At 37.8% G+C, this 27,448-nt stretch overlaps 1 protein-coding gene across 1 annotated transcript in view; it reads left to right on the top strand.

Annotated features, from left to right (window-relative positions):
• CAMKK2 (calcium/calmodulin dependent protein kinase kinase 2) overlaps positions 1–27,448 on the top strand; it is a 1,901,640-nt gene that overhangs the window by 1,607,936 nt on the left and 266,256 nt on the right. Inside the window, exon 13 of the mRNA XM_044068653.1 lies at positions 8,931–9,018. Coding sequence (XP_043924588.1) covers positions 8,931–9,018 — 88 coding nt within the window. The remainder of the gene's footprint in view (positions 1–8,930; positions 9,019–27,448) is intronic.

Genomic DNA, 27,448 nt, shown 5'->3' with positions numbered 1-27,448 from the left:
ATTTGTACATCTCTATTACCACTAATAATTCTCCAATTGTTGGCAACAATCTGTCTAATCTGACCCCCATCAGAACTCATATCTAATGAGCACAAAATATTCTTATTGTTGTCATTGCTTAACTCTGATTTATCGCCAGTCTGGTTAATCAGAGAGGGATAATCTAACAATGCTCTAAATAAAATAGACCGTTTACTTAAGACCTCATCCTTAATTGTATTCAGCTCATCAATGCGGTAACCTCTTCTGCTAAACAAGGAAACAATAACCTCAAATTCATCAATCAAATCACAAAATTTTGAAGTCATCCGACTAGCTCTGATGAACTGACCTCGGGGAATATTTTTCACAATATGCTTAGGATGGTTACTAAAATGGTGTAAGTAACCATTAGTAAAGGTCTCCTTACGGAAAATCTTACTATGGAACCTTAAATCAGAGGTGTCCCAATATAACAAGACATCCAAAAAATTAATTTGTAATCCAAAACATCCTTTTATAAATTTTAAATAATCCGAGGATGCATTAATGTCTGATATTAATGAATCAACAACGGTAGAATCACCTTCAATTATGAAAAACAGATCATCAATAAATCTACAATATAATTTTATGTCATATTTCTGTTTTAAAATAGGCATTACTTCTAACTCCCACCCGGCCATGACTAAATTGGCAAAAGCTGGTGCTGCAGGGGACCCCATGGCCACTCCCTTTCTTTGTCTATAATAGGTTTTTCCAAACAAAAAGAAATTGTTCTCTAAAATAATCTCAAGAAATAATCTCATAGTCGAAATTGCGTTACTGCTCAAATTAAGATTTTTTCTGATTAAAAAATCACAAACAACATCAATACCTGCTAGATGAGGGACACATGTGTATAAAGAGACAACATCAATGGTGAAAATGGTGTGCCTCAGAGGATCAAACCCAAACTTTTGCACAAATTCTCCAAATTTACTCAAAAAGTGCCAAGAGTCTTTAATAAAAGAGTCTTCACTAGCCAAAATTGGCCCCAATATACCATCAATGACAAGTGATATCCCTTCAGTAACCGAATGTGGTGATGACACAATGGGTCTAAGTGGAGGATCACTAATGTTTTTGTGCGTTTTGGGGATACCAAAAATCACCCCAATGCGTGGCTCCTGCACCATACAAAAATCATAAACATCACGGTTGATGTCATTCGTCATAAACAAAGCATACAATTCAGAATGAATAAACCTCACTCGTCGATTAATATCGTATAAACTAATACTTTCATACTCTTCAGGGTTGTTAACAATTTCGAGCATTTTGGTATTATAAACATCTTGGCTCATAATGACTATATTGCCCCCCTTGTCACTCTTCATAAATCTGTAATCCTTACAGAGTGACTTTAAATTCTTGAGGGCTAACTTTTCATCCTGATTTAAATTGTGAATAACATTGTTTTTTCTGGTCAAAACCTCAGTGATGTCATTGATACATTGTTCCTCAAATACTTTTAAAGTGTGGTGTAATTGAGGAGTAAAGTCAGACGGTTTAATTAAAACCCTATTTTTAGGCTCATTATCTGACATGTAATTCATTAAATAAAACAAATTTAATTTCCTTGTAAATTTTTTTATATCTATGACTGTATTACTATAATTAGCCCTAGATGTAGGTATGAAATTTAAACCATACTTTAACACTTTTAATTCACCATCAGAAAAACAATGTTCCGTTAGATTAATGATACTAAATAAATCCAATCTTTCTTCTATGTCTCGTCCCCCGAGGAGCTCGAGCCTAGAAAGGTCCGACTCCTGGTAAGGACAGTGTTCCTGCTCTGGTGACAACTCTTTTTGTTGAAAAAAGAAGAAACATTTGCAGTGGCTTGGATGTTGGTCACAGTTTTTGTCTTTGGTCTAACTGACCCGTCTGTGTTAAGGGAGACCCCATCAGCATCTTTGTCATTGTCAATAATAGTCTTGTCACTTACAGTGTCATTGACACAATTATTTGTTAAACTATTATCACTAGATTCTTTATCAATAGGGGAATCAAAGGTGTTAACCCCCTGTGCCAATGCCTATGCCAACTTGGTGCTGGCACAATGGGAAGATTTATATGTCTTTAGCACAGGTCTTGAACATGATAAACATTTTAAATATTACAACAGGTTTGTGGATGACGTTTTCCTGTTGTGGGGTGGTACCATTGAACAATTGTTAACCTTTGTAAAATATCTGAATGAGACGACAGATTTCCTTAGTTTTGAATGTTCTTACTCACTTGATGAGATTGAGTTCCTAGATGTCAAAATAATAAAGGGAGTCACTGGCTTTGACACTGAGCTGTTCAGGAAACCTTGCTGGAGGAACAGCTTGCTGCATCGTAGCAGCATGCACCCTAAGCATATACATCAAAACATAGTCAAGAATCAGACTGTCAGAGTCTCTAAGTTGACTTCTAAGAGCAGTTCCTACAACTATCATAAAACACAATTAGCTAGGAACTTTATAAGCAGAGGCTATGATCAAACACAGGTACTTGCTGACATTGCAATGGGGGATGTTCATAGGGACAGCATTGGAGCCCCTTTGATAAACAGATCATATTCCACTAAACATTCCAATACGGTAGACAGTAAGTCTTCTGTTAACAGGATAGTTCTTCCCTACACCAATAGGAATAATCATGTTTTGGATGTCATAAATAAGAACTGGAGAATCCTAATGGTTGGTAACAGAATTAAGGACTTGCTCGAAGAGAGACCCCGCGTAGCATATAGGAATATGTTATCTCTTAACAGACTATTATGCTATGATAGGAACCACTCGAGCGATAGATCATTGAAGAAGACAGGCACTTTTGCCTGTAGTTCTTGTAACCAATGTAAGTATATATGTTGCTCAGATTGTTTTACACATCCAGCAACACGACGTTTCTATAAATTTAAGCATTATGCAGACTGTAGATCCATCAATTTAGTCTACATTGCTACATGTCAGACATGTAACGTTTTTTACGTTGGCATGACTACAAGAACTTTACGGGAACGTATTAGGGAACACATCTATGCCATTGGCAAGGGTAATACCACCAATGCCCTAGCCAAACATGTGATAGACAAAGGTTGTTCCCATACCTTTAAGTTCCAAGTCTTAGAGCTTGTTACAAAGAACAGCAGGTTAGGTGATGTTAAGAACCTGACTGAAGAGAGGGAAGCCAAGTGGATACTTAAACTGCAGGCTCATAGATTTGGGTTGAATGACAGGATAGCACTCAAACCGTTTTTAGCCAACAGACCCCTTAGACATTAGTCCACAGGTATATCATTTTATATTTGGATGTTTTATTTAGATATGTTTTATTGCCCTGTCAGTATTAAATACTTGTGTATTATATTGATTGATTTGATTGTCTGACAAGGAAGTGATGTAAGTGATCCTATTTAAAGGGAGGTTCTCTGACTGCTTTTATGTCTGATGAAGCGTTTGTGATAAACGTGAAAGCGCTAACTTTTACTGCAGTCGTTTTATTTGTTCTACAAATAAATTTGGATGCTATTTACAGGAGAGAGGTCATTATTTCTGTGTTATACAGCGCATGGTGCACCTACTTGTTTTATTCTTTTTACAGACACAGAACAGCCTGATTACAAGGAAATGCAAGATTTGTTGCATGCAGCTGAACAAGTGGGAAAACATACTTTGCAATGTGGATTTGATTCATTGGAAGCTTCTTGTAGAGCAGCAGTGACAGGGTCTGTCATACGTAGGCATGCTTGGTTAAAAGAACAAACTTTACCTGATCATGTTAAAGCAAAGTTATTGGATGCACCTTTACAGCAGGATGTTTTATTTTGTGTAAAAGCAGAAGAGGTTTTAAAGAAAATGGAGGATAAGGCAAAATCTATGCAGACGGTAAAGGGTTTTTTACAGGTTCAACCCCCTCGTTTCAGCAGAAATAGGCCAATCAAAAACTGGTCCTTTCCAGCTTCTGCCAAACCACAGAGGGGCAAATACAGACGCCCAAGGGGCATAGGTCAGTCGCAAGGCTCTTACCAGCCTCGACAATGGTGTGCCACAACCCAAAAAGGAGGAGAAGACAGGTCTCAAACTATCAGAAGACAAACACAATGACTTACCCCTCAGACTGCCAAGCAAATCCCTCTTGGCAGCTCCCTTGGGAGGAAAACTAGCACTTTTTGCAGACAACTGGCACAGCATCACAAAAGATAAATGGGTCCTAAATATTGTATCTCAAGGATATAGATTCCACTTTCACACTTTACCAGGGATAAAAGGAATGCCAAATCTGCCACCAAATCAATGGGCAGAGGCTCAAAAGCAAATTTCAGCTCTCATGGACATGAGAGCCATTCAGAAGGTCCCAACACAGGAGCCAGGACAAGGATTTTACTCAAGACTCTTTCTAGTTCCCCGAAAGGACAAAGACTGGAGACCCATTCTGGACCTCTCAATTCTAAACACGTATCTGGAAGTACCCAAATTCAAGATGCTAACACTACAGCAGCTTCTTCCCATGCTGGGCAAGAAGGCTTGGCTAGTAAAGTTGGACCTCAAGGAGGCATACCTGCATGTCCCTGTCAGACAAAATTGCAGAAGATACCTCCGATTTATAGCAGGTTCAACCCATTACCAATTCTCTGCACTGCCCTTTGGCTTATCTACTGCACCCAGGGTCTTCACAAAATGCCTGGCACTAGTAATTGCATACTGCAGACAAAGAGGAATTCAAATATATCCATACCTGGACGACTGCCTTATTTAAGCAGAAAACAAGGACATTCTTTTAAAGCATCTGGCATTTGTCAAAAACCTATTAAGTTGCCTAGGGTACACAGTAAACGAAAAGAAGTCAAAACTAGTGCTCTCACAAGACATAATATTCCTGGGTGCCAGCTTAAATACAACGGCCCAGATGGCTTATCTCATGCCAGACAAGCAAGGACAACTGACTCAATACTTCAAAATGATGGCAACAAAGACCCAACTCCCTGCAAGAAAAATTCTGCAGGCCTTGGGATTCATGGCATCTTGCATACTACTAATACCATTTGCAAAACTGTATATGAGGAAATTACAATGGTACCTTAAATGTGTATGGACTCAACACAGCCACAGCTTGGAAACAATAATTCCACTCATTCCCTGCCTTCAACAGGAGTTTCTATGGTTAGCTCAGGCATGTCACCTCAACAAGGGTCAGCCTTTTGCCTTACCCCCAGCCAGGCAAACTATAACAACAGATGCATCGGATTATGCCTGGGGAGCACACATGGCAGGACAATGTATTCAGGGCAAATGGTCTGCAGATCAAAGGCATCTACATATCAATCAAAAAGAGATGCTAGCTGTGCAAAATGCCCTAACAGCTTTCAAGGACCTCCTTCATCCAGGACAACTCCTAATAAAGACTGACAACACCACAGTGATGTGGTACATAAACAAGCAAGGGGGCACACATTCCTACCCCCTATGCAGGCAAGCAATGACCTTGTGGAACACAGCACTGACCTACCAAGTTCAACTACAAGCACAATTCCTGCCAGGAAAGAAAAACACATTGGCAGACGATCTAAGCAGAAACATCATAGATCCTCACGAGTGGAAACTAGATCCACAAGTATTCGCAATGATAACTCAAAAATGGGGGAGCCCAGACATAGATCTGTTTGCTTCCCCCCAAAACTACCAACTACGGAAATTCTGCACAAGGACATACCACACACTAGCTTGGAAAGTGGACGCCCTCTCATTCAGTTGGAAAACATTGACAGTGTATGCCTTTCCTCCACTGCCTCTTCTGGCAAAGGTGCTGCTGAAAGCCAGATTAGAGAGGCCACAAATGATACTCATTGCTCCAGACTGGCCACGCCAACACTGGTATCCAATACTAAGGAACATGGCTCAAGGCCCACCATGGATTTTACCTCCAATTCCTCACCTGCTCACTCAGCAAAACAATCAGATTCTACACAGCCAGCTCAAGACTTTAAATCTGGCTGCATGGCAAATTACCTAAACAGCCAGTCAACACTTCTCTCTAAAGCTGTGATGGATGTCAATCTGGAGGCCAGGAGGCCCAGCAACAGGAAAGCCTATTCAGACAAATGGAAAAGATTCTGCGCCTGGAACCAGGCTAAAGGCCAAAATCCCCTTGTCCCAAATATTCCTCATATTCTTCAATATTTAACTGAGATGTTGCACAAAGGACTTTCTTTTTCATCTATTAAGATCCACGCCTCAGCTATTTCAGCTCAATATAACATGGATCCTCCTATATTTTCACATCCATTACTAAGACAGTTCCTCAGAGGGGCTAAGAACATAAGACCTCCCCGGAGAGCACCAACACCAACTTGGGATCTCAATTTTGTTTTGGAAAAACTTACACTACCGCCCTTTGAACCAGCTTTTACAGCTGATCTACAGTTTCTGTCATGGAAAACTGCCCTGCTGCTAGCAATAACTTCAGCACGAAGAGTCTCAGAGCTACAGGACCTAATGGCAGTGGAGCCTTTCATCATTTTTCATCAAGACAGAGTCGCTTTACGAACTAACCCTTCCCTTATGCCAAAGGTGGTATCCAGTGTGGCCCTAAACCAAACCATTCATTTGCCCACCTTTTATCCAAACCCCCAGAACAAAGGGAAAAGTCTCCTACACTCTTTGGACATTCACAGGCAATTATGTTACTACTTGGATAAAACTAAGGCTTTCAGAAAATCTGATCAGCTCTTTGTATCCTATGCTGCAGGATCACAAGGAAGGGCTGTCTCAAAACAGACCATTTCAAAATGAATAGGACATTGTATCCGTTTCTGCTACACACACCATGGGAAACCTGTACCTGGTAACATTAGGCCCCATTCCACCAGGGCTACAGCAACATCAACAGCCTTCCTCAGAGGGGTACTAACCAAGGATATTTTGGAGGCTGCAACTTGGAGTTCAGTGCACACCTTCACCAAGCACTATCACTTATCTCTATACTCTAAAACCAGAGCTGGCTTTGCCACTGCAGTTCTGCAGGGCCTACTAGCCTCTCCAAACCCTGTTTAGTTCCACCACCCATCCTTAGCTTTGGGATTCAACCCAAGTGTGATGACTGCAGCAGTGTAACACGATGAACATAGTACAGTTTTGTACCTACCATAAATGTAGATGTTCGAGTGTTCACACTGCTGCAGTCCAGGTTACCCTCCCTCCATCCCCTCTGACCTAGCTGAACTTTTCTATACCTTTTCTATCCTGTACAACCTTTGTGGTGTATTTGCTTGTAACTGAAGGTATTCCTTTTATTCTTTTTACATGTTTTATTAGCAATATGTATTGCCTACCTACTTGGGGGCACCTGACATCTGAGGCAAGAAAAACTGAAGAAAATGGCGTTGGATGCCTCTTATATACCCCTGGCACACTGACATCAGGGAAGAAGCGACATCAACCGACGCCGGACCAAGACTTTGGAACTCTGGCTGACTGCGGGACCGCCTGACGGCAGGATAACCCAAGTGTGATGACTGCAGCAGTGTGAACAGTCGAACATCTACATTTATGGTAGGTACAAAACTGTACTTTCCCATGAACTACCACATTGATAATAGTCCACTGAAAACAGAAGGGGTTATAAGAGGTCTGGGAACACAGGTTGACAGCAACCTCTCTTTTGAACACCACAATGCCAGTGTGGTCAGAAAGTCCTTCTGTGTGGCACATCTCATTACTAAGGGTTTTGCATCCAGGAAGAAAGAGATCATTGCCTCCTTCTACTCTACCCTCATTAGGCCAATCATTGAGTACAATGCTCCATTTGGCATGTACCTCACTAGACACCTGCAACAACTGGAGAGGCCGCAAAAGTACCTCACGAAGAGGATCCTAGGCCTTAAACATTTGTCCTATATGGACACACTCAAAAAACTCCAACTAGTCTCTGTCTCATATCGCCTACTTAGAGACGATCTCTGCTTGACTTACAAAGCCATGTCTGACCCATCTCTGTTAGAAATGCTACATCTAATGAAATCCCAGTCCCTCGGTGTCACACGCTCCAGAGACCTCAACCTCATTACCAGAATCGACAGAACATGCTGGAGGGACACGTTCATAACCCAGAGACTGCCCATGCTATGGAACAGACTTCCCATACATGTCAAACAGAGCACCTCACTGGCCCTCTTCAAGAGAAATCTTGGTCAGTGGATGAGAAATAGAAAATTCACCTGGGGATCACTGCAGTGGCTCTACTCGACAGAGACACTGGAAAGTAAGGTCGGGTGGCACGATGCCAGGGTTGTCCTATGGGTTAGGCTTGTAAGACTCCAATTCCATTAGCATAGTACACACCTATGAACCTATAATGTAGGTATGTCAATGTTGTTTCACTAGCATGCCCATTCTTACTGATTTGTTGGCAACAGGTCTATAATTATCAATGCTGGGTTATAAGCTTTAGAAACAGTAATGCAACACTAGTCATTACATCAATAAACTGCCCTCTAGTGACTCAACTCTCGTTCTGAAAATATTGTCATGTAACTGAGAGTCCATTGCTGTGATGTGGAAAATCACACACCGTTTCTTTGAAGGTTATCATGGTTTGTAGTCTCGTAAGTGACTTTATTATTGAGCAGGTGAAATGCAGCAGTGGATAAACAGAGCTTTAAAGCATGTTTATGTCTAAAAACAGTTAATCAGAGATAATTTAAAAGTCAGTAGTCCTTATTCTAATCTATATGCATCAAAAATTTCTACCTGTAATCATTTCTTTCAGGAACCTCTCTGAAAATAGGTACATCTATGGTAGTGGGCAACTCTGCAAACAATATATTAATATCAGCATTATAAAAATATGTTTTCACATTTGACATTTGTGAATATGTCAAACATTTACACATAACATATTTTAAACATTTAATTTTACAGGCCAGATGTTTCAGAAGATGTGAAAGATCTGATTTTGAAGATGTTAGATAAAAATCCAGAAACTCGAATAACTGTACCACTTATTAAGGTATGTCATATTTTTTAATAACATTATTTCTACTGTCTTCTTCCTGTGTGACTTGCTTTTATAAAAAAATGATTTATTTACACATTATTTTTATTAATTAAGATGGATTTTTGGCAGATGTGTGAAGACCAGAACAAATTATATTTTTGTTGGAATGGACTGTGTCACAAATATTTTCTATTTTGTCATTTGTATCTTAAAAGTAGATTTTAAAGTCATAGATAGTGTCGCATTTTGCATGTATCCAGTTTTTATATGGGCTGGTGTTTTACCCAGGACTGGCTGTCTACCTTACATTCATGAATTACCGGTATATGTTTCAGTTTCACCATAACCCTGAGCAGTATAAAATAGGTACGGGATAATACATGATTTGCACGTAAAGCCAAAGCTTTGGAAATCAACAGAAACTAGTGCTTTACCCAGGTCCCAGTAACTCTGACATCTTAAAAGATCCAGCTTTTCACTTCAAAGCAGGACTGGTCACTGCAGATAACACAGTTTTTAGCATCAAAATGGTTTTCACAAGTCCAGATTCTTCCTCTTGCTCCCTTAATGTACTCCACTTCCCTCTCTTCTGCACATCTCCATTTGTCTTGGACAGTGTTGGATGGCCAATCCCTGGCTCAAGTGCCAACTTATTCAGTGTTGATTTTTAAGTGATTACTACTCTTGTTTGCTAAATTTAGTGTATTAGGATGTTGTTTTGTATATTTTTGAACTCCAGTTAGGATTTCTTTTCCCTGTTTCTTGTAGGACTTTGTATTATTTACGGTCCTCTCTTTCTCCTGCCTAAGCTGGCTGTCAGTTTAGGCCCAGCTGGCTTATTGTTAGTATGTGTACTGTTATTGTTCTCTTGTATAGAAATTCCTTTTCAAAATGGACAAATACAAATGGGATATGTCCTCTAGGATTAAAAATAAATGTTTCAAGTGTGGCCACAAGATCTCCCACCTGGGATATACACATCGTTTGTGTTTTGTGCCTGGGAGTGGATCATTTTGGCACCAGAACTTTACATCTATGCCAGGGGTTCCCAAAGTGTGCGCCGTGGCACCGCAAACTAATACCCTTCATTTACGATTTTTTTTATTTTGTTTTTTAATTTTCGTGCGGTTTGAACTGATGTCATCACGTGGGCGATGACGTCAGCTCCGTCAGGGCTACCAGCCTGTCGGAATTGAGCAAGGAGCTCATGCAATTCCTGCTGGCCAGAACTGCTCAAATGCGAGCGGGAATGGCAACGAACGGATTATGTTTGGGGAACAAGAATTGGACCTGCAGTGGGAGAAGTGTGTGTGTGTGTGTGTGTGTGTGTGTGTGTGTGTGTGTGTGTGTGTGTGTGTGTGTGTGTGTGTGTCTGTGTCCAGAGAGAGAATGGTGACAAGAAATGGATGTTCAAGTGCTGTGAAGCACTTGTGTTTGTATTAATAACATTAAAATAAGCATTTAATAATTGACTTGGAAAGCAATGTTACATATTTTGCAGGAACCAAAGGAATGACTGAATTCTGACCACCACTTCCGGATGGTCCTTGTTATTACTGTTTCTTGTGTCATATGAATTTATAACTGCTTTAAGATATGACATGAGATATCATAACTAATGTACAATGAAGTAAAACAACAGTAAATAATTACAACTACTGTTTAACTGAGTGGTAATGCTTTTATTTCTAAAGTAGTTATTATTGATATACTGCAGTTACTTCCACTTTTCTTGTTCAGTATAATAAATGTGCATTATATATTTGTTCTTATATACTATTGACTGATGATCTGACTCTGCCTCCCAAGGGCTCCACGGTGCACACTTTGGGAACCCCTGCCTTAATCTTTATTTGTAATCTAACTAGTAACCCATTTTCCTCTCATCTCAAAGTTGCATGCATTGTCCCAGTGCCTAAAGTTCTGTGCCACAGATAGCAATAATGCTTGTAAAAATGATTTATGACCAGTCACTAGAATATACTTAAAACTATGCCTTCTGTCACAAATGTCAAAACAAATACAGTATTCTCATAGCAGTTCTCTATTTAACCAAGCTGATATATTCAGATATGGGCAATGACCTGTTAGCAAGAGATATATTTCTGGATTTAAAAAGAGAATTTGAAACAGTTAATCAGAACCTCATACTTGACAAGCTAAAGTAGTGCAGCTTCTCTTCTAATGTCATTTTATAGTTTAAAAGCTATATTTCTAGCATATATTTTGCAGTCATTACCAACAAATTCTGTATTGATACTGTTTTTTCTTAATGAAGGTGTTCCATGGAACTCTGTATTCGGCCCATTTCCTTTTTCTTTATATTTATTTATTTATTTATTTATTTAACATTTGTTGACCGGGAATGTCCGACTAGGTTACACAGAGCCTGTTTTCAGCGGAGGCCTGGGGAGAAATGCTCCAGATGCATGTCTTTGGAATGTGGGAGGAAACCGGAGTACCCGGAGGAAACCCACGCGAACACAGGGAGAACATGCAAACTCCACACAGAAGGCATCCCAGCCGAGAATCGAACCGGAGAACCTCTTGCTGTGAGGCGACAACGTTAACCACTGCATCACTGTGCCGCCCTCTAGATAAATAGTCTGCCCTGGGGACTACCAAATATAAAGTGCATTATGCATGTAGATGACCTTTTGCTTACTAATACTAACACTATGTTCTGGGGTGGGCAGCAAGTTGGTTTTCAGCATAATTGTTTCATGTTATTACATTTATTGCAATTGCTGTCAGAAGGCTGTCACACTTCTAATTATATATTTATGGCTCATCACAGAAAAAGTAACCCTTCATCACGGAAAGCAAAACTGCTGAATTTCAATTGAATCATTTATATGGGACTTCCCTCCACTCCTCTGCTAATTCAGCATTACACAACTGTGACCAAGTGGAAATCGCCATATTGATACTATAGTTAACTAAGTAACTGTCTATATAGCACAAAACCAAAAGGATTCAGTGTGTGCATGTGTTTGTGTGTGCATCTTTATGTATGATACTAGTAGGTTAGATCAAAAGTGTTTTCATACAGTGTGTTTTGAGTTGTGATGTTTGTTTGAACTTGTATTTCATTGTGCAGGTTGTTTTAAGGAGTTTACGTGCTTCTGCTTGTTGTGTAGGACTGTAGGTAGTAGTACGCTAGTTTATAACATGACGTTAGCGATAATTTAAGGATTTTAGTTTTACCTGTAATGGAATTTCCTAGTATGGGCTTCTGCTTTTTTTTCCCCAGACTTTGTACAATCATGGAGTATGTGTGTAAAGTTATGGGGTATGGTAGGGAATAAACATTGTGGGATGTAGGGGGAAATAACCCAACCTAAGCTTAGTATGTTTGGTTTTTATGTATGTTTTTGATTTTATCTTTGGATAGGGTTTTTTTTTAATAGATAGTCTTAAAAAATTAAAAAGACAATCTGACATTTGATGTGCTTACATATACCCGAGGCAAAAATGTCACACACAGTAAACACAGACATCAAAACTGTCAGCAGTATACCACCCGCCACACCTCACTAAGGCCATCATGATAAACATAACCCATCATATGCTGAGTTTCCATAGATTAACTTGCCTAAAGACCTCCAAAACATAACACCTCTGAATTTGCCTGTATATGATTACAGTCCCTTCTGAACATACCAACAGCTTCAAGGCATGTACTAATGAGTACTGAGGCTACTGCAAGCTGGTAGTCAGAGTATTTATTCCTAGCTATGCAGTTTATGTATAAAGCCCACTGAAGTTACGGCTGCATACTGACCATTCCTACACACCTGAGCAATTCGAATATTGGTGAGACATTTAGTGGCTACCACATGTAAATGTCTCCACTTAACAATAGAAATGGGGTGTGGGTATTGACAAAAACTGACATTACTTCAGCATGTTAGAAGTCTGCAGTTACTTACTGTCACTCATATTTGTGTACCTGTGAATACTGAGGTCATTGCTGCAGTAACAGTCTACAATAGGATAAATGAGCTCCCACCCCTTTGTGCCTGTATCTTCCAGACCCCAAGCCACTATTTAATCTCACTCCCTCTGGAGAGTATTCAGAAGCTTCATCCCTGTTTTAAAGTTAATAAGGTTGCCATTAGGTTTACTTACCTCTCAACCATAGTAGATCAGTGCTATGCTGTTTAGCAGAATGTACACTGTTCTTTGGTAATTGTCTTTTTATTGTACTTTTCAGCTTTTCTCCCAAGGTCTCCTAGTCCATTCAGGCAGCCTCATTAAACAAATGTCAAATAAATAAATAAATAAATAAAATATGCACTTTATGCGCGCTGAGGGGGGCACCTTGGGAAAACCTGGATTCAGCAAGGGAGCCGAGAATTGAAAACGTTTGCCAACCACTGGTCTATTCCAAAGAAAAGTAATCTTGAAAGGTATCCTGACAGCTAACAGAAGGATGCAAAATGAGGAAAACTTAGTGGAATATAGAGTACAGAGAGATCCAGACAGGCCTCTTCTTCCAAGGTAGCCAGGTTAGAGCCCTCTCCAGCCATGTATTTTCAAATTCCTGCTGTAGACCAGCCCACAACCACCAGGGTTTCCCATCTGGAAGTCTGCATAGTTATTGACTTTGCTGGGAGGAGTTGTTGTTGTTGTCTATCGGTTTTTCCTGGTTAGGGGTTGCCACAGTGGAACTCCGGTCCGCTAATGATTGGCAGTAGACTTTTCACAAATGCCAAGGTGCCAGCTCGACGTTCAACCTTCAACGAAGGCACGCCCATTTACGCATGTCTTTCTAACACCCACCCAGCCGTGGGGAGGACATGCAGACTGCACACAGAAGGCACTTCCCACACTCCAGCCAAGAATCGAATGGGAGAACCTCTTGCTGTGAGGCAACAATGCTACCGATGCACCACCGCGGAAGTCTAGACTGCAGAAATTCTCCATGCAGTGGGAAGTGCCCAGAAACATGGAATTGAGGCCTTCCTCCTCCAAATCTACGAAGTTGACTAGATCCTTTAGGAACTCATCTGTAAAAGTACACTGGAACAGAATAATGAAAGCCTTTGGGGAATGTCCAAATTGACTTGGATGTCTTCTCTTATATCTCCATTCCCAGTCGGTATTGCATAAAGAATGACTTAGATGTTAAGTCAAATATTTGGAAATTAACAGAAATTTGTGCTCTGCCCTGATCCCCTTAATTGCACTTTTTCAAGGATGGTATAAATCTAGTTTTATGGTTATAGTTGTCATTGTTGAAAGGCTTAGATATGGCATCTGCCAGACCAGAAGATAACTTTCAATACAAAGACAACTCTGTAGAGAGTTAGACATTTATATTCATCAGTTTTACTTCTTGCAAAATATTCTTCTCTGATCTGTTTGAAGTTCAAAATTAGATCACTATTGCAGTAGCCTAAGTTATTTGATTTATATCCTGCCCATGATATGACTACCAGCCAGCTTTCAAAGCTAACTGCCAGTGGCTCAAGCAGAACTACATAAAATGACAATCTGGGCACTAAAAGTTTCAGAACATTCTTGCCATAGACTTTGTGGAACTGACGGTTGGCTAGTGATCCTCCAGGGGGGTTTTCCAACTCTTACAGGCCTCACTAACCTCCCATCTTTCAGGCTTTTTTTTTTCCACTGGACCATGAAGCATTCACCATTTTCCTCAGTTCTTCCTTCTCTTGTCTACAAGAAGAAAAGACCTGATGAAGTTTTTATCAGGCTGGCTCCTTTACTGCCACAGCCTCTGTTGGGTGACTCTGCTGTGGCCAGACTTAATTTCTTGGACCGCTCATAGATGTGTCTCGAACAATCTGGTGTATCTCTTCTGGAAACTGCCAAGGGCCAGCAGTTAGATACATCCTCTGTGGCTTCAGGTTTGTCTTCACCAAGCACAGGAGAACCTCTCTTCTCTGTATTGGGGGAGGGAGCAGGTGAAGGTCTGTGGCATAGCTGGACTACAAAGCCTGATCCCTGGGATAATACCTCTGTTATGAGTCCGTCTCTTTCCAGGGAATCTCAAAAAAAACAAATGAAAGAAAAAAATTAAGAATGTTTCATCTCCTGTATCTATTACTATGGACAAGGATTTGCTAAATAATTCATTTCTGCTTTTAATGTGTTAAAGTATGTTATTTGTCTTACCTCTAATAGAGAAAAAAAGAGTTCCTTCTCATTCTGACTCTGATTCTTAATCAGAAGACTAGGGAATGGGGGTTCTTCAGTGATTTCTCTCCAAGCTGAAGATTTTAATTCTGTGGAAGGTGTAAGTTCAAATTTCCCTCTAGAAGAGCTTTCTTTTTTTTCTGTGGCCTTAGCTAAAATGAAAGAGATATTTCAGTGGGAACATACTGAGATCCATATTCCCAGCAAAAGTATTACACTTTGTTGCTCTTAGATATTCCACAGCCTGAAGTTTTCCCTTCTGTTTTATCAGCTTTAGAGGATGTTTTCTTAACACCTTGCTATATACGTGACAGTCAACCTCCTGCTCCTAAAAATTCTTACAGGTTATTAAAAGTACTTCAGATTCATAGTGTTTTCTTATTCTAAGGCAGATATTGCAGTTATTTCCTTGTCTAAAACATCTGCTGCTAAACAGATTGTTAATTCTAACATCTTTCCCATGACAAGGGTAGGAAAAGTTGTTTTTTTTAAAACAACCCAAATGTTATTTAACCGACAAATAATATTGGTAATAATTCAAAGCAGTTGTCATGAAAGTTTACATTCATCTCAGTAGCAATCATTTTCATTTTAGTTATCAGTCTGTTTCTCTGTCTTTTTAACATTTGATTCCATTACATCCCTTTGCTAATTCCTTCTTTCTGGTATGTCCATGCACTTATCAGTCTGAGTACTTTAGTCCTTGTCTAACACCTCTCCTCGTTAGCATTTTTTTCAGTGTATGTTGATTATTAATATAAAATATCTTTAGCAAATAATTATCTATCCATAAAGACAAAGTGCAAAACACAGTACATGCCCCCAAGTACATTCACACTGATCATTTTCCACACTTATTTATTCACCCATTGATCTTTTTTCCAGGCTAACCTCCTGTTCTAGACGTACCCATCTCTGATGAACAGCTCTGAGGCACACACCTCCAATTTCGTATCTCAGCCCATTTGTGCATAACTTGTTTTTTCAAGTTATTCCTTCCTCTTCTTCCGTTGCCTGTTTCACTTCCACAATCCTGTTTCTGAGGGAGTACCGATACTTAATAAATTCACAGGGGCACTATAACATCCTTTTTCTCTGTAATATTTGCTTTTATATATTGGATGGTGTATGTTACCCCCTTACTCCCTGCCTCTTTTGTCCCCCATACTCTCTACTACAACTCATCCCATATTCTCCCACGCTTCTGTTATGCTGCGTGACTCATTTCTCAGTATTGCCATTTGCTGAGTAAGTACATCTTATCCCTGCTTTCTAGATTGCAGCACTTTTAATTCTTCTATTATGTCAGTAATCTCTCCAAATGTTGTGGGTTCTTTGGATATCCAGTTCCCAGTGATGGATTTCTTTGCCGCATATAGTACTAGATCCAGAAGTGCTTGCTTGCCTCTGGGGACTGAGATGTGTCTGTATCAACTTAGCAAAAATGTTGACTTATCTAAAATTATTTGATCCCTGTTATTTTGGATATTAATTCTTGTACAGACAACTTAAAAGCTTTTAGAGCTGAGGAATCCCAGAACACAGGAGATCAAGATTCCTATTTCTCCTTTACTGTACCTCCAACATCTGCTACTTTCATTTGGTTAAATCTTGTTCATTCTACTAGGGGTGTAAAAGTATTTGCACAGACATTTATATTCAGAAATTCTAAAGTGCCTGGATTTGGTTTCATATCTAGGTGTGCTGCATCTCTGTCCCCATTCTTTGTCTGTGAATTCTTTTTCCAGGCTACCTTCTGTCTCCAGCCTCACCTTCTCACAGTAGTCCCAGAAAAGTTTGGTATTGCAATTTTATTATTTAGAATTTTTTGAAATAGTATTTATAGTATTTATCATTTAAGGTTTTAGTATGTCCTAGGATATATTGATGTATTGGTTGTTTTTACAATTATGTTTTTAAAATATGCACAAATTATATTAAGCATTGGCACTTTAAATTTTTGCCTCTAGAATGGTGCCAAAAAGATTTTAAAAGGATTGTATTGTGAGTCAATCAGTTGTTCTGAAGAAGTCTGCTATAAGCGGATGAAAGCGCTTAACAGTTCTTCATGTGGATTTTAGTTTCCTATACTGTGGATACTGTGGATTGTCTTCAATAAATATATCTTTGGAGAAATACCATTTTTGCCTTATTCAAGTAAGCCTGCACGCTACTTTTTAAACCTAGCTGGGACGGTGATTTGGCCGTGTAGTTTTAACAGTTCTGGTGTTGCCGTTTGTGTTCGAATATTTATGGAGTTGGTCAGCTATTGAGAAAGTAAGCAAGGTGCTGGATACTTCATTGAATAAGGATGAGTTTGTTTTCTTAAAGTCTGAGGTTCGTTCTCTATGAGAAGAGGTGGCCCGCTTGATAGAGTTAGTGGGACGACTACATATGGGCAGTACTCTGAGAGGTGAAGCCCTCGAACAGAAAGGAACATTGAGTACGGAAAGCAAGGTGCCATCTCAATTGTCTATTCCTAATGGTCAGGGGGAACCTGGCAAGCAGAGTCAGGGAACATCTAACAATTTACTCAATACTAGCCAAGATAAGGACAATGGCAGTGTGACTTCTGAGCATGATTTTACATTTGATGTTTCATTGTTTCATCATGAGGATGACAGCGAGCGGACGGGGGCTCGCCCTAAAAGACTGTCACCTGTTAAAACATATGCAGCTACGACTAAATCGAATAATTTTTCATCTAAAGGTACTGTTACTAATTCATCAAGTCCGAGAGCTACCAATGACTTAACCAACACAAATGACAATGGCCATTTGAGACTGGACTATTTTTTAACTAGTAATGTTGAATTTAAAATGGACAAAAGAATATATACAAAACATTTTCATGATAGAAATGATAATAAGTATAAAAAAGGAACCTTAAAGGAAATGATTTTTGAACTTGGAAAATTATTGCAGGTTGTTAAAACAATCAAAGTAGATAATGCTTATCTTACTAAATGTATATCCATGGGAATAGTACCGATGGGTTTAAGATGTTTTAAGGTACTTATGGGTATTAATTTAGATACTGATACAAAGGCAGAATTTAATGCCATATTTAATTCATTTGGAATAAATTTTATGAATTTATTGGTTAAAAAGAATGATGAAAAATTCAGTAAAACTGTGTTGGAAGTTGAAAAATTGAATAATGATATAGTGTCTGATGTACTTTTTGCACAATGGCTTGCATTATATGACAAACAGTTCAAATATGCAGAAAGTAATGTGGAAAAGTTATATGAAAGGAAGAACAAAAAGTTAAATCGGGATGTTATACGATACAAAGAAAATATGGTATACATATGGGGTAATGAGCGTAAACACATTAAGGAAAACAGATGGGATGATCATGCAGTGACACATACAGATGAGCATATGAATTTTCAGGGGGGTCGTTATTTCACCCCAGCAACAAAACAGAACTATCGGGGGAATCGGTACAGGCAGTACTAGAGAATGTGATTGCGCATAATACTCCAGGTGACACTCTAGATAGAGTAAGTCTTGAGGATAATATTGTTAATGAAGAAGAAGAAGATATTATTCATCAAGTTAATGATCTTAAAGTGTATAATTACACCAATTATTGTATAAAGGATGAATTAGGAACCTTATTCATTAAAGGAATGAAATATATACCTGACGCCAAGTTTAATTTAGTAGATACTATTATAGATGTAAAATTGTAGTGTAGAAGATTAAATTTAGCATTAATGTTTAACAACAAAAACAAAAATAAAAATGATGCATTTATAATGGAAAGTAATAAATTAAAGAAAAAAAGTACATTTATACCACCCCCTAACAAAAAGGTTTAAAATTTTGAAGAATTGGTTTGTTCTGATATTTATAATTACAGTCAAAATATTAATAAACTACAGGTGATGGACAATTTGACTACAAAAGAAAGGGAATGTTTAGTAGATCTTATGAACAATAAAAATATCAGAGTAATGAAACCCGATAAGGGAGGGGGGATAGTTTTATACAATACTATTGATTATATTAATGAAATTCAAAAAATATTAATGGACACAGGAAATTATGAAATCACTTCTATTAATGAAATAAATATAAGTTATAGGAAAATAGATTTGGCATTGGATGAATATTTATTGGATCAGAGAATAACAGATGATACATATGAATTTATGAAAGTAGAATTTCCCACTCTAGCTACCATTATAGGTATACCTAAGGTACACAAAAATATTAGTAAAACCCCCTTTTCGCCCAATCATTTCGGGAAGTAAGTCTAAGACATTCAATATAGGTGTGGTGATAGATAGTTGCGTTAAACCCATATATAGAAATATTCCTCACCTCATTAAAGATTCATGGATATTTCTTGCTCAACTCACACCTGATAAATGGAATGAGAAATTAACATATATAACTATTGATGTCGTCGACTTATTTTCATGTATCCCGAAAGAACAGGGACTTGAAGATTTTTGTAATAGTCTTAGAAAATATTCTAATTTGACATGGGATCGAATTAACCTAAAAACTGATATGATGGAAATAGTATTGAATAATAACTTTATATATTATGAAGGCAAATATTTTAAACAAGTAAGGGGTGTAGATATGGGGGCTTCATGTGCCCCTATATTTGCAAATATGGTTATGCTAGAGTGGGAAAATACATTTTTATTTAATTGCAAATATTATGAACATATTTCTTATTATACGAGGTTTCTTGACGACATGTTTGTTTTATGGAAAGGACCAGTTGAAATGATAGATGAATTTATAGATTATTTGAACAATACTAGTAGTTTTCTTAAATTCACATACAGTGTTGGTTATGAAGGGATCTCTTATTTAGATACTTATATAAAACATATGGAGCTTGGATTCCATCGGAGATATATAGGAAGAAAACATTTTCGAATGGATATATGGAATTTACTAATCATCATCCAAGACATATGCTAAAAAACATCTTTAAGGGTCAATGCATTAGAGCAGCCAGGATGTCATCAAATTATGAAATTATGATAAGGGAAACAGAATTTATAACATCTATGTTTAGTAATAGAGGCTACCTGGATGGCTTGTTGAAGGATGTTTCACAGTTTGTTATTAAGGAATGGGGTAATAAATATAGTCCTATATTAGGACTAGGACAAGAAATTAGTAGTATGAAAACAGGGAAATTGGACAATGTTCCAATTAATAGAGTATGTTCATTAACTTATTCCCCGTATGTGAATGAAATTACAGATATAGTATCAAAATATTGGAAGAACTTAACAGTAGCCGATGATATCAAACAGATATTAGGTGAAAAACACAATTTTGTTTTTAAGATGGGTTTGAACATTAAGAGGTTATTACAAGGGAGTACAGAAAGAGATAGATACAATAGTAATAAGGCTACCACTAAATGTGGGTCATGTAATCAATGTCATTTGATTAATGAGAGTGATGGAATAAAACTACAGAACTTAAACAGGACCTACATTAAATTTAGAAGGGGGAATTGTAACAGTAAGAATATTATTTATTTAGCTAGTTGTTCATCATGCCCTGGTTACTATATTGGCAAAACAGAGAGACTATTTAAGAAAAGAATTTATGATCATGTTTACAGAATTAGGGTACATGACACCAAGAACGCATTATATAGACATATAGAGAAGAAAGGTGAACATCATAGTTTCAGTTTTGCCATAATAGATCAAGTTTTCACATCAAACAGAGGGGGCAATTTTAAAGCAATACTAAGCAAGAAAGAAAGCATCTGGTAGGTGTTGACCGATGCCACAAAGGAACTGGGTATAAATGATTTTATTTCTATCAAACCCTTTCTAATGTTGGCGTGATCAGTTTTACCATCAGGTGCAATATGATATCATAGAATTATGTATGTGTTTGTTAGTTACATCAAAGAAGTTTGGTATTGCAATTTTATTATTTAGTATTTTTTGAAATAGTATTTATATTATTTATCATTTAAGGTTTTAGTAAGTCCTAGGATATATTGGTGTATTGGTTGTTTTTACAATTATATTTTTAAAATATGTATAAATTATATTAAGCATTGGCACTTTAAATTTTTGCCTCTAGAATGGCGCCAAAAAGATTTTAAAAGGATTGTATTGTGAGTCAATCAGCTGTTCTGAAGAAGTCTGCAATAAGCGGATGAAAGCGCTTAATGGTTGTTCATATGGATTTTAGTTTCCTATACTGTGGATTGTCTTCAATAAATATATCTTTGGATAAATACCATTTTTGCCTTATTCGAGTAAGCCTGCACGCTACTTTTTAAACCTAGCTGGGACGGTGAGTTGGCCATCTAGTTTTAACCATTCTGGTGTTGCAGTTTGTTTTCGAACATTCTGAGTTTGTCAGTTTCATTTTTTCTGCACATCTATCCACTTGCATTATTACCCCATTTTCTAACAACTGCTTCTAATACCTAGGCTCTCACTTTTGTCTTCATCTTTAATCTGCCTCTCCTACCAACATGTTACCTATTACTCTACCTCTGCCCCAACTTGCATTGATTCTTTTAACCATGGTTTAATTTATGGCGTTTTATGTAGCCTTCAGTTATAATATATATATAATGCTCCTCAAAGTTTTTTGAGTCAGTATTCAAATCTGGTCTCCAGAAATTTATCCTCTCTCTCTCTCTCTCTCTCTCTCTTATTTGGGGCTGGCCACACCATATAGGATAAAACTCTTACACTTAGTAAGTACAGTAGTCGTGGTTTTGCATGTTGTATGTTAATCACAGCTTTGCTGCTTTAAAATAACTCTAGATCTGCATAGCTAGGCCAACCCTGGTCTTTTGGTAGTGTTTAGTTTCTCACATTTAACCCCAGGCGTTTTGCCCCCTACAGTACAAACCCTTTTATTCTCCTACTTAGAGTGTTCTATATTTTAACCTGTAGAAAGGCACCGGAAACCAGCTGGTCCACTCAACAGAAGTTTAATCCAAAATGCACACGGACACAGTGGTTTAACAGCACAAAGCACATCAAGCACATAAACGTAAAAACAGTTCCCCTTACGTTTTCGTCTTACAAACTTCATCAGAAAGGCATGTACTTTCCCAAAGGCCATGTTAAATACATTTTCAAATGGAAATTAACCAATAAGAATCATTGATCAATTAAACAATTATCAATGACGGTTCAATTTAAATGAATTAAAATACAGAATGTATGAGATGAAAGAAATAAAACCTGTAACATGAAATCAGTCTTAAAACATTTGTAATGTAAAATGCATCAAGTAGGGTGTATTGTGTGAATTGTCCACATAAAATACTCATGTTATAAAACAATAAATATTTTATAAAAAATTTTTTATAAAAAACATAAAACCATGTCAAAAATTGTAAAATAAGGTAGCATGAAATAGTACCATCTAGTGGAAAAAGCAAGAATGATTACATAAATAAATAAACTGACTATATAAAATATATAAATATTTATATAAATGTTGTTCTATAATTAATTTAATGTAATAATTGTCGTTATACTGTTGTGGTTTATAATTTAGCAGACCTTAAAGATACCATGTCATTTAACCCTGGATGGTTACTGGCATCCAACACCAATTGCCAGTATAACTCCCTGTATTCAAGTCAGGTTTTCCAGGGTCCTCCCCTGGGGTCAGTGGGTGCAACTTCTATCACAAAGAATTTAAACTCAGCATTTGCACATACTTGTGAGTGTTTGAACAGGCATTGTTATCATTTTTCTTTCTTACATAGTACCCATGCTCATATATTCTTTGTTTTAACTTTCTCTCCCACATAAAAAAGAGTCACATAACCCACACAGGGCAATATAAACAACACCTGTGGTACTGCAATTTGCAAACACTTTAGTCACAATATGTTTGTTTCTACATTTTAAAAACAGGACCTCTCCATTCCAGATCTTACAACATTGAGGGCAGTTTCCACACTTATGTGTTCCTTTCTTGCTACTCTAACAAGTGCCATAGTTTTGGTTGTGTGAACATCTTTCTAGTATATTTTTGATGTTAAGGCCTTTTTTTATACATAATTAAGTGGTTTCTCAAATATGCAGTTTAAATCTGATAACTTGGCAGACCTGTTCCATTCATTATTTATTACCCTTTTCACTAAATTAGTTTCACCATTGTAAGTAATGACTAGGCAGACGGAAATTTACCCCAGTCATCATCACCATCACCATTAAATGTGGCCATATCCAAAGAAGGCAGAGTTTTACCCAAGATGGGAGCAACTCTGTGAGCCCTGGCATCTATGACGTCTGTGTAAACTTCAGATAACAAATCACCAGGATAACCTCTATCCTTAAACATTTCCGTAATGTATTTACACTCGTTCTGAAAATCCTGATCATCAGAGGTCATTCTACTAGCCCTCACCAACTGACCTTTTATTACCCCTCTTTTCTGATGTTGGGGGTGGGCGCTAGTGTAATGTAAATAGGAATTAGAAAATGTCTGTTTCCTATGTATCCTAGATTTAAAACCATTGCCAAACCTCTGTATGTAGACATTCAAGTAAATCAACTCAGTATTACTTATTTGATATGTAAAATGTAAAGAATGAGTAGTGTTGGTAATGTATTCCAGAAATTAGTTTTCTGTGTTGTTCCAAAACAGGCGTATATCATCAAGAAAGTGTCCATAAAGGTTCCAGTGACTTTTAAAGTCTGAAGTAAAAATGTATTTATTCTCCCAATATAAAAGAATGAAGTTATTTTTCAGGACCAAATCCATCAAAATTATGCAAGTATGAAATACATTGAAGGGAATAGTGTGACTCTCAGCTAAGAATTCTTCAAACCATAAGAGACCTACATCATGTGGAATACATGTAAATAAGTCAACAGCATCCAATGTGATAAAACTGTGTGTACTGCTTAAGATGGTATTGTCTATATGTCTTAAAAAGTCCCAGGAGTCTTTTAAAATATTGGCATTGTTTAAAACCATTGTTTTAAGTTTTAGATCTATATATTTAGCTAAAGCTGCCGTCACTGATCCATCGGCCGAGACAATAGGCCTAAGTGGTGGGTCCAAGGTGTTTTTATGCACCTTGGGTATGCTAAAAATAGAGGGAACTCTGGGTTTATCAACCTTTAAAAAATTATATGTCTCCATGTCAATGAGCCCCTCGAGCAGTAAATCATTTAAGCACATTTGTATTTTCTTGTACGCAATGTTGACTTCATTCGAAGACACTCTAGCATAAGTTTCTTCATCATTGAATATGTCCAGCATTTTACCTTCATAAACAGTGTGATCCATTAAAACACCCCCCCACCTTTGTCCAGTTTCATAATTCTAAGATTTTTATTTTCCTTAGATTCCTGCAAAATATTTCTCTCTTCCATTGTTAAGTTAGGGGTCACTCCGTTGTACATAAGCTGTTCCCTTAACTCCTTTTCCACCAATGATTCAAAGTTTTTGAGCTGGGGATGTAGAGGTGGGTTAAAAGTACTTCTCTTAGTTAAAGGGTTGTGTATGTTTCTTCTCTCCTGTCCATTGAAAAATAATTCCAAATGTTTCCGTCTAATAAATAATTTAAAAAAAGACTAACAGATTCACAATGTTGGCTTTGACCCTGGGTATAAAAGTAAAACCTTTTAAAAACAAGTTAAAATGTCCTTTGCTAATAATGGTGTTGGTGTAATTAAAAATGTTAAAACCATCATAAGTAAAAATACAACCATTTTGTAATATTTTGTCCTGAGTGTCTACCTCCAGTGCACCCTGTCTGGTGGTGCCCACCCCTCCTGCATCTGATTCCCATACCTGTAATTCACAGGGTCCTTTCTCTTTAGTCTTTCCAACCTCCTTGGGGGTGGAAAATCTAATGGGTCCTGTATGTTTAAACCTTCTTGATTATTTTCATTATTGGTTTCAGTACATGGCCATCTTTCATCATTTTCCCCTCTTTAGAATAGTTATTTAAATTGCTATTTGCCATGTATACTTTGGGCTTAGAGTAATGAGTGTGATGGCTATACTCATTTGCGTCCCTTTCAATTTTCTTAATTTTCCTCTCCTGTATCTTTTTACACTTTAATTCAGTTATTCAACATATTAAAATATTTCTCCTTTTTAGTATCTATGCTGAAAAGTAAGTCATTCAAAATGTTGTTATTAGTAGTTTCAGTCTAATTAAAAATACTTTCCATCTCAGCCTCATTGTTTCTAATGATGGCTTTCATTATATTAGCACCACATCTATCAAAAGCCTTTAACAAATCCTGATGAAACTGTGACCTTTCTTTTACATTATTAGGGTAATGCATACTCTTAAGCCCTTGGGAACAATATTTAAATGTAGACAATGCTTTAAATAGGCATTATCCATCTCCCAAATCTTGTATTTATATAACAAATTGTCCAATTAAAAAGCATAGTAGCATAAGAGTCATTACTTGTATTAACTTCTGCTTTTTCAGTTAAATCAATTTTTAAGTCCATAATGTCTTCAAAATTCTTGAATGTAAATACATTATGGAAATGTTTAAGGCTAGAAGTTATCCTGGTGATTTGTTATCTGAAGTTTACACAGAAGTCATAGATGCCAGTGCTCACAGATTTGCTCCCATCTTGGGTAAAACTCTGCCTTCTATGGGTATGGCCACATTTAATGGTGATGGTGATGATGACTGGGGTAAATTTCCATCTGCCCTAGACATTACTTATAGTGGTGAAACTAATTTAGTGAAAAGGGTAATAAATAATGGGTCTGTATTACAAATGCGAAAAAACGTATGAGCGAATACGAAGACGTCGACACGTATTGCGCAAAGTATGAAAATCCCGAATGTACAAAACAGCAAATTTCAAAAATGTCGATTTGTTTTGGTTGGCCTGTCTGCGGTATAGTTCCGTAAGGTAAGTGTGCGATAGATTGGACTTTTGTGTCAGGATTTGGGTTAAGGTAAGTGTATAGATAGGTAATGTATGTATGTAAGGTTTAGTGTAGTGTTAGAAGTAGGGTTATTTTAAGTGTATGTATGTGTATTGTTTATTTTGTTTGGGTGTATGTCTGTAGGGGAAGTGTGCTGTAGTTACGGACCTTAGGGTTAGGGAGGAGTTAAGGATAGTGCATAGATAGTTGTGTGTATGGGGTTTAGTGTAGTGTTGGAGGTAGGGTTTTGTTAAATGTATGTATGTGGATTATTTGTTTTGTTTGGGTGTATGTGTGTAGGGGACGTGTGCGGTAGTTACGGACCTTAGGGTTAGGGAGGGGTTAAGGATAGTGCATAGTTAGTTGTGTATGTGGGGTTTAGTGTAGGGTTAGAGGTAGGGTTTTGGTGCTTTACCTTAGGTTAGAAGTAGGGTTTGGTTAGTGTATGTGTGTGGTTTATTTATTTTCTTTGGGTAGGTAGTATGCAGCGGGTGGTGGGGCTGGCCGACTATGACAGTTCGATATTTTTTTTTTCGCGGTTTAGTGTGTTCAGGATTTTGGTGGTTCACGGTATAGGTGTCGACGTTTAGGTATTTGGGAATAGGGTTTTTCGCTTTGGTAATATAGACCCATAAATAATCAATGGAACTGGTTTGCCAGGTTATCAGATTTAAACTGCATATTTAAGAAGATGCACAAGCCAGTGCATTTCTTTGTGCCGGTCCCAAGCCCAGATAAATGGGGAGGTTTGCATCAGGAAGGGCATCCGGCATAAAATTTTGCCAAACCATACAGGCAGAAAACAGTACAGAAATTAATATTGGATCGGTCGAGGCCCAGGTTAACACCGACCACCACCAGTACTGTTGGCCAACAGGGTGCTGGCGGAAATTGGGCTACTGTTGGCCGAAGGAGGAGAAGAGGAGGAAGGCATGCCCAAAGGCAGGTAAAGGCTAGGACTGTGATAGTGAGGGATGAAACTTTGAATGTTGGCAGTATGACTGGTATAGGGAGAGAGCTAGCTGATATGATGGACTGAAGGACGGTTGGCATATTGTGTGTGCAAGAGACCAGATGGAAGGGGAGCAAGGCTAGGTGTATCAGAGGCGGTTTCAAATTGTTTTATCATGGTGTGGATGGGAGGAAAAATGGCGTAGGCATTATCTTGAAGGAACAGTATGCTGAGTGTTTTGGAGGTGAAAAGAGTATCGGATAGAGTGATGTTTATGAAGCTGGAAATTGATTGTGTAATGATGAATGTTGTTAGTGCATATGCTCCACAAGTTGGGTGTGCGATGGATGAGAAAGAAAATTTTTGGAGCGAGTTAGATGAAGTGGTGATGACTGTACCCAAGGGTGAGAGACTGGTGAATGGAGCAGATT

The sequence above is a fragment of the Protopterus annectens genome, chromosome 4.part0 (genome assembly GCF_019279795.1).
Source record: "Protopterus annectens isolate FY-2018-M chromosome 4.part0, PAN1.0, whole genome shotgun sequence".
Classification (NCBI taxonomy): Eukaryota; Metazoa; Chordata; order Ceratodontiformes; family Protopteridae; genus Protopterus; species Protopterus annectens.
This window is presented reverse-complemented; position numbering and strand designations above follow the sequence as displayed.